General features: G+C 52.4%; 1 protein-coding gene across 2 annotated transcripts in view; it reads left to right on the top strand.

Annotated features, from left to right (window-relative positions):
- The first annotated feature begins 2,266 nt into the window (after positions 1–2,266).
- Positions 2,267–8,465, top strand: part of COG1 (component of oligomeric golgi complex 1) — a 13,304-nt gene continuing 7,105 nt past the window's right edge. The window contains exons 1-5 of one of the 2 annotated variants that reach the window (XM_059150357.1): positions 2,267–2,630; positions 5,143–5,387; positions 5,538–5,719; positions 5,866–6,036; positions 8,024–8,177. In XM_059150357.1, the coding sequence (XP_059006340.1) occupies positions 2,313–2,630; positions 5,143–5,387; positions 5,538–5,719; positions 5,866–6,036; positions 8,024–8,177 (1,070 nt within the window). In that variant the 5' untranslated portion in view covers positions 2,267–2,312. The remainder of the gene's footprint in view (positions 2,631–5,142; positions 5,388–5,537; positions 5,720–5,865; positions 6,037–8,023; positions 8,178–8,465) is intronic. The other variant, XM_059150358.1, reaches the window with a different exon arrangement.

Raw genomic sequence — 8,465 nt, 5'->3', positions numbered from 1 at the left:
CCTTAAACCAAAACAAAATGACGGCGATAAAACTCGTAAGTGCCCTTTGCTCACGTACCCCTTGAGAAAAACAAAGAGACTAGTTTCTCCTCTCTGCCACTCAGTCCCCAGCACCTTCCTTGTCTGGCTGCGGAAGCTCTTGACCCTCATCCTGGTTTGGAGAGCGCCAGACAGCAAAAAGCCAAACCAAACCAAACCAAAAACAAACAAACAAAAAAGCCACAGAAGAGGAAGGGGACGTGGAACCTTGATGCAGGAGGGAAAGGAAAAGAAGACAAAGTCATGGACACCGTACCTCCAGTGTCCGGCTTCCAGGGCAAGAAGTTTTGGCAACAGCCTCTGGAAGGCACTCAGTTCTGCACGCAGAAGAACAACAGCGACATCTTCAGGGCAGCCAGAACTTGGCTGGGGAAGCAGAGGAAAGATCTGCTTTCAGACCATAATCCCGCAGTGAAGATGCCTGCCGAGAGCTGGCCTTTCCTCTACCTGAGATGATAGGTGAGTGCACAGCGCAAGTCCTCTCATACCATCTCCCAAGTCCCCCACCAAAACTGAGGCCTCAACAGGCCTCCCTCTTGCTGTTAGACAGGCATCAGCCAAACTCTTCCGGAGCTGGAAACTCGGAAGGGTGTGTCAGTTAGGGACTCTAGGGCAACCAACCAGACTGATTTTGATCTTCAAAGAAATGAAATGTGTCAGTAAGAACTGGGCAGCTCGTGCAGTCTCCGGGAAAGCTGGAGAACCAGGCTCAAGAGATGGGAACAAAGGGAAGTGGAAACAGAACCCAATCAAAGCATAGCACTGGGCCATCAGTTCTGATGAGGGGGCCTCACTGTGGCCACCGACGGCTGCCACCAGCAGCTCGGAGTTCCTGCTGGATTCAATGTCCCTGCTGCCACCTCCGTCTAAAGCCCCAAGCTGTTGTCTGATTAGCCAATCCCGGGCCCACAGACTTGCATCATAGTTGTAAGGGGTCCCTGGAAAAGATCTCGCCCCACAGAGGTGATTTCCCCAAATACAGAAAAGACATTTCACAGATGCTGGGCAGAGAGCATCAACAAAACGTCCCCTACAGAACGAGACTGATGTGACAGCAAATTGCAGACCTAGCACCATGGCGTGTTTTGAGTCTGTGGGAGGTTGTGTGACAAAGCAGAAAAATCACATGCCAGGAATTTAAAAATCCCAGGGAGATCCCATTCCTTATTAGCTAAGCAACTCAGGTGGGCAAATAAGCTTCTCTGGGTTTTTGCATGGAATGGAAATATCCCTACCTACTTTGTAAGGCTGATGTGTATACCAACTCAGTTAACTTCGTGTACAGGCTTTGACAATTACACTGAGTAAACCCTTTAGTGTCTTGGGGAGCCAGGTTATCCAGCTGTAAAATGAGGATATTCCCTACGTCGCAGGACGTCGTGAGGTTTAAATGAACGGCTTGATTTACAAATTGAAATCTGCTGTTCGGGATTTCCCTCAAAGAAACAGGTGGAGGGTGGACACAAGAGAAGGCTGACCATGAGGTAGCGGTAAACCTGGCGGGTTGGCACAGGACACCATGCTCTCCAGGTTAGCGTATGAGGTCTTCCATAATAAATGGGTTTTGGTTTTTTGTTTTTTAAAACGAGGGGTCTTGGAAGTACCTAGAAGAGTAAGGCCCCGCTCCCCGCCGCCCACCACCCTCCGCCCCACGCGGGAGCCTGAGCATCCTTAGTGGTGAAACGAAAGCCCCCAAATGATGGACATCAAAGAAAAACCGAAGCAAAGCGAGCGGACGCGGGCCTTCGGGAAGAGGCGATCCGGAACTGCGAAGTCGCCGATGAACCCGAACGGCCCCCAGCCCCACCCGGCACTGCATTCGGTCAGGGACCCAGAGAACAACGATGACAACGACGCCACGGAAGGCCGCACGCCCGGTGCCAGGAGGCGCTGCGGCGAGCCGAGGCGTCGGGCTGTGCCGGGCCTTCGGGAGGCTGTGGCTCTCCGCGTCCCGAGCAGGCGGCGCCGTCGGACCGCGGACGCAGAGTCAGGACGCGGCCGGGTGGCACCTGCCCCCGGCGTCACCAACCCCGGGGCGGGAGTTTGGATCCCCGCCACAGCGCGCGCGCAGACCAACGGCCCGCTCCCGCGCCTGCGCCAAAAAACAACAAAACCACCGCCCGTCTCACCCCGGCCCCGCCCCTCTGCCGCCCGGATGAGCTCCGAACGAGCAAGGCCCGCAGTGGGGCGGAAGCGCTTCCGCCCGCACCCAAAATGGCCGCCGGGCGGGCCTCCGGGCGGAAGTGACCCGTCAGGACGCTGACGGGTCCATCATGGCGGCCGCGGTCGCTTCTCCCGCGCTGAAGCGGCTGGATCTGCGCGACCCCGCGGCGCTTTTCGAGACACATGGAGCGGAGGAAATCCGAGGGTTGGAGCGCCAGGTGCGGGCCGAGATCGAGCACAAGAAAGAGGAGCTGCGGCAAATGGTGGGCGAGCGGTACCGCGACCTGATCGAGGCGGCCGACACCATCGGCCAGATGCGCCGCTGCGCCGAGGGTCTGGTGGACGCCGTGAAGGCCACCGACCAGTACTGCGCCCGTCTCCGCCAGGCTGGCTCGGCCGTCTCCCGGCCCCCAGAAGAGGAGCCGCAGGTCAGCCCCTCACGCCGGGCCCCGCACCCCGGTCCCGCACCCCCCTGGGGACCTGCCTCCCGCCCTCCCGCGGCCGCCGGTCAGTCCCCGTCCCCGCCCCCGCGCGAGCCTCACCTGCCTTGGGGAAGAGGCTGCTGCGAATTTCTAGACTCCCTTCCTCCGGGGAGAACGCCGGCGGTCCTTTGGCCGTCTGCGGGCCCGGCTCATTCAGCAGCTCCCTTCGGAGCCTTCCTGACTTCCGGGCCCTGATTCCCTCGCCAGTCTCGCGGCTTCGCTGGGCTCTCCCAGCCTTCGAGGACAACGCCAGGGGTCTCTCGCTAGACCAGCTCATTCCCTGGGTAACGTTTCCCGACATGCTCACAACCTGTTTCTCCCTTATGTTGCCACCTTCCCCTCATATGGTTCATTTCTCTCTTTTTTTTTTTTTTTAAAGATTTTGTTTATTTGACAGACAGAGATCACAAGTAGACAGAGAGGCAGGCAGAGAGAGAGGGGGAAGCAGGCTCCCTGCTGAGCAGAGAGCCCGATGCGGGACTCGATCCCAGGACCCTGGGATCATGACCTGAGCCGAAGGCAGCGGCTTAACCCACTGAGCCACCCAGGCGCCCCTATGGTTCATTTCTCATCCCAGGCTCTCCCCCACCTCACTCGCGAGAGCAAGCTCCCCAAACCCAAAGAGCTATTCTACCTTTGGTGGAGTCGTTGAATGACTGGACCAGCCGGCAAGCGCCCTTCTTCCAACAGTGGAACATTTTCCTTTTAGGGAACTAAAGTTATTCTAATCAAGTTATCCTAAGTGGGATGTTTTTTGTTTTGTTTTGTTTTGTTTTCCTTCAAACGCTAATGATTAGACCTGGCGTGCGTGGAACGATTCAGCCCTAAGTGCATCCTAATACTGGAACAGCATTTTGCATTCCTAGGGAATATCGATTTCGGAATGACTAAGTGAACCGGTAGGGAGGGTCAGAAAGATAAACCGGGAGTTTGTTAACGACCCCTTATAGGGGAAGAACCCTATAGGACATGGAAGAACTTCCAAAATACAACTTAGAACTTCTCCCTCTCGGAACTTTTTAATACGACTGTGTTTTAGAAGAATCTGGGTCAGTGGGCAGGGCTCACACAACACAACCTTTGAAATGAGAGACTTCATCCCTCTCCTCTCTAAGCTGTGCATTTATACCTGCCTCCTCCTGGGTGGCCAGCCTTTCCTATAGCTGAAGATTGATTCATGGTTTATTAGAAAGCTAACTGGTACTGTGCCTGACTTTAGAAATGTATTTATTTTTTATAGTTGTTATATCTGAGTTATTCTCAGACCCACAAAAATTTGAGTGCCTTCTGTGTGTCCAGGCACAAAGAAACAGAAGCCCTCTAATTCCTGCTCTGAAGGAGCTTACAATCTAGTCGAGGGATTAAATGCATGGAAAGTTGATGAGAAAACTGAATAATCCAGAGAAACAGTAGAAAGCATTTTAGGATAATGGGTGATTGATTAGAAAATAATTAACATAATTTACCATGAGATTTCTGAAGGAAGTCACTTCAGGCTTGAGTCCTTCTCGGTAAGGAGGGCCTTCATGACAGATGAGATTTGGAATGTAGGTCTGGAGTATGAAAAGATAAGAGCAGGTAATCAGTTTGATTAAAGCAGGAGTTCTCAGTCCTGGTGCTTTTGACATTTGGGGCTAGATCACTTTGTTGTAGACGGTTGTGTGCATTCTATGATGTTTATAAGCAACTCTGGCCTCGACTCACTAGACACCTATAGTACCCTTCTTCCCCCTCCTGATGTCTTCAAATCAGAACCATTGGAAGGATATGAATCTCCTGGGAACTTGGGAGTGGAGTGCTTAGGTATGCTAAGATATATATGGAAGGCAGATGACTAAAATTTTGGTAGGGAAATGAATTTAGCTTTGAACATACCGATTATGGAATGGCAGAGAAACTTAGCAGGGCAGCAATAGGAAAGGCGCCAGTGGGACTTGGGAGTGGTGAGGTCTAAAAAAGAGGTGGGTGTGGTGTTCTGCTAAGAGGTGATGCTCTAGGGTAGGAGTCCTGGAGTAAGGCAGACTGAGACCGGGAGAGGCCTGAGCACTACACGGATGAAGATCTGACGGATGAGTAACAAAGGAGTCCTTCACACACTCAAAGAAGCAGGAGCAAGTGTAGGGAGGCTGAACGTCAGAAGAAAGAAGGAGAAAGCTCACTTGAGTGGTGGTCTGTAGGGCTCCATGCTGTCAGGGATAACCAGGCTGAGATGACCAAACTAAGTTTGTGTCTCCATGGGACTGAGCCCAGGTGCACCCAGCTGGGAGGGTTGGGTGGGCTATACACCGCTCCTGACTTGAGTCATTCCTCAACACCTAACTTTGAGACCTTTACCAAGTGGCATGGACTCGGGCATAAAGCTTTGTACCCTACAGTACCCCCACATTTCTCCACAAGCCTGCCAGACGCTGACCTTGCACTTGTGTGTTCTGCCTTTGTGCTGTGCCTTCCCCTGTAGCCCCAGCAGCCTTCGCAGGAGAAGTTCTACAGCATGGCTGCCCAGATCAAGCTACTCTTAGAAATTCCTGAGAAGATCTGGAGCTCAATGGAGGCCTCCCAGTATCTCCACGCCACACAGCTCTACCTGCTCTGCTGCCACCTTCACAACCTGCTCCAGCTGGATTCCTCTGGTTCCCGATTCAGCCCTGTCCTCTCACGATTCCCCATACTCATCCGGCAGGTCGCGGCAGCCAGCCACTTCCGGTACGTGGATCCAGCGAAAAGATCTGCTCTAGGGACGGCCATACTTCACCACTACCGGTTTACGGAACGTGTCTTCTATCCTCATATACCAAGGTCCTTCTTCCCAAGATGTAAAAAATTCCCTGTTGCTCTCTTTCCTCATCTTCCTAGGTCAACTATTCTGCATGAAAGTAAGATGCTGCTCAAATGCCAAGCCGTGTCTGACCAAGCTGTGGCTGAGGCCCTGTGCTCCATAATGCTCTTAGAAGAGAGTTCTCCTCGCCAAGCCCTAACAGACTTCCTGTTGGCCAGAAAGACAGCTATTCAGAAACTTCTAAACCAGCCACAACATGGTGGGTTTGGCTTCTTTCCAAAATAAAGTCCTTAAACAAGGGAATGGAGAAGGAGGAGCCGAGGGGAGACTGAAGCACCTAGAATGTTCTCTGTTTCTCACTTTACTAAAGAAAACCGTTTACAGAAGGATGGTTTCTTCTTGTAGGTGCCGGCATCAAGGCCCAGATTTGCTCATTAGTGGAGCTGCTGGCTACCACTTTGAACCAAGCTCATGCTCTTTTCTACACTTTACCAGAAGGTCAGCTGCCAGGTCCGTCCCTGCCATGTGGCTTGCTCTTCTCAACTCTGGAGACCATCACAGGCCAGCATCCTCCCGGTGAGCTCTTAACCAACCTTCCTTATTCTCAGGTTATTCATCTGTTATCGACTCGGCACCTGCCATGTGGCTGCTAGTGCTGGGCTCTGGGGATACAGCAGTGCACTGGACAGATATGGACCCCATCTTCATGGAGGCCACGGTCTAGTGGTAGAGGCAAATACTGAACTCACAAATACTTATCAAATAACAAAATGGCCACTACTATGGAGGCAAAGTACAAGTTGATTTGGGAGCACTGAAAAGGAGGCACCCCACCAGTGATGCTTTCCCTGGAGAATGATTTTTTTTTTTTTTTTTAAAGATTGTATTTATTTATTTGAGAGAGAGAGGCCTTGAGCGGGGAGACAGTCAGAGGGAGAAGCAGACTCCCCATGGAGCTGGGAGCCCGATGTGGGACTCGATCCTGGTACTCCTGGATCATGACTTCGGCTGAAGGCAGTTGCTTAACCAGCTGAGCCAGCCAGGCACCCTGGAGAATATTTAAAACCTGAAAGTTCGGTAAGAGTTAGGTGAAGAAGGCAAGGGAAAGAGTTCCAGGCAACAGGGGTGGGATGTGCAAAGGTCCTGAGGCAAGGAAGATGTTCATATATTTGAGAAACTAAAAGTAAGCAAGGGAAGCTAAGGGGGATTGGGTGGGAGGAAGAGCAGCATGAGGAGAGACATGGCCAGTCTATTAGATGTGACCAGATAATGCAGAGCTGTGCAGACCAGGCTAGGGAATTTGGACTTTATCCAGAGAACGATGGATAGCTTGTGAGGACGTTCCAGGCTTACTCGTCTTCTACACTATGTTCCCATACATCCTGTGCTTTTATTTGATAGCATTTATCCTAACTGGAATTAAATACAGTTGGCTTTTACATGGCAGAGGTTCTCCATGGGGTCTGGATGCCAAGAGCTCACCTGGGAGGCCAACTGGACAACTTGGACATCTGTTTAGCAGGGCATTTGGTGGATTGGTGGGGAGGGTTTGGAAAGGAGGTGTCCAGGTTTACTAGAAAAAGAGCTGGTTTGAAAGGGCTGATTATGAGTTCACTCTTAAAAATATTGCTTTAGGGACAGTTAAGAAAATATTGCTTTAGGGACAGTTAAGCCCCTGGAACGGGAATATGGAGTGGGCAGGTGACTGTGGGTCCAGAACAGCAATAAGAGGTCCAGCTGGAGACGCAGATCTGTGCACATGGCTGTTGTCTGGAGCTGTGGGGCCATGACAGAAAGAAGAGAGGACGGCAGAGGACTGTGCCTCGGTGCTCCAGAACACAGGCCAGGTGGAGGAGGCCCAGCCAAGGGTAGCAGAGAAACAACATGAAGACAGCCACCGGGTCATTTTCAGAGAGACAGATGTATTATGTAGCCTCTCCTTGGGCTTTCTTTATCTTCCGAGGGAGCCACTTCCTTATGCCCTGGCTTCCCTCTCGGTGCTTCCACCTAATGCTTTACCCCCTCGTGCAAGGTGAGTGTGGGCTAATTATCATGGCTTTGGATGACAAGTGCAAAGGACCCTAGAAGGACTCCTGTGTTTCCAACTCTGGAGGTGCTCGCTCACGCACAGAACACAGTGAAGGGGCCCCCCAGAGTCACCCCACAGATGCCTGTGTCCTTCTTGGGAAGACACCTCTGAGGTGCTGCAGCCCACCAGCCAGGTGCGGGGTCTCCCGCTGGCCGGAGGATGGTGAGGAAAGGGAGACTGTCACCTGGTGACAGCTTCGAGGGCCGAGCGTGGAGCGCTCAGTACTGCTTTCCCTCCCTGCCTTGTCCCCACTTCTTCCTCCCTGTCCTCCCCCTTGTCTGCTGGGGTGCCCAGAGTTGGCGGGAAGCTGCCAGTCCCCTGATGAACATACATTCTAGACTTTCCTATCCCAGGGGTCCAGGCTGACATGCCCAGAGGAAGACTAGATGATTTTTGGAAATTGCTTCTAGGTCCATTTTTTAACATGCCTTTCAAAGGACGGCCCCGATGACTTGTCACTGGGCCTTCTCTTAGGAAAGGGCACCAGCGCTCTGCAGGAGATGAAGCTCTGCAGCTGGTTCAGACACCTGCCGGCATCTGTCGTCCACTTCCAGCCGGCGCTCCGGACCCTGGCGCAGCCCATCAGCCAGGAGTACCTGAAAGACACGCTGCGGAGATGGATCCACATGTGAGTAGCCAGAACTTTCCTGAGGCCGGCAGGGACCACCCATGCAGCCACACGAGGGCCAGTGAGGCCACTGAGAAAGGAGGGAGAGACGTGATCGTCCAGACAGTGCTCTGCATGTGCCCTCTGGGTCGTACCAATCTCTGGCTCAGCCTGTCTTTTAAATAAATTAAATTTAAAAAAAAAAAAAAAAGAAAAGCAGGACTCCACTCGAAAACCTCTACCTGGGTCCCCACATTAGTACTTGTATCTCTCAGGGTTTTTATAAATATGTATAAACAGCATTTCTGG

Source organism: Mustela lutreola, chromosome 15, assembly GCF_030435805.1.
Source record: "Mustela lutreola isolate mMusLut2 chromosome 15, mMusLut2.pri, whole genome shotgun sequence".
Lineage (NCBI taxonomy): Eukaryota > Metazoa > Chordata > Mammalia > Carnivora > Mustelidae > Mustela > Mustela lutreola.
Note: the sequence above shows the minus strand (reverse complement) of the source record. Positions and strands in the feature narration are given on the sequence as shown.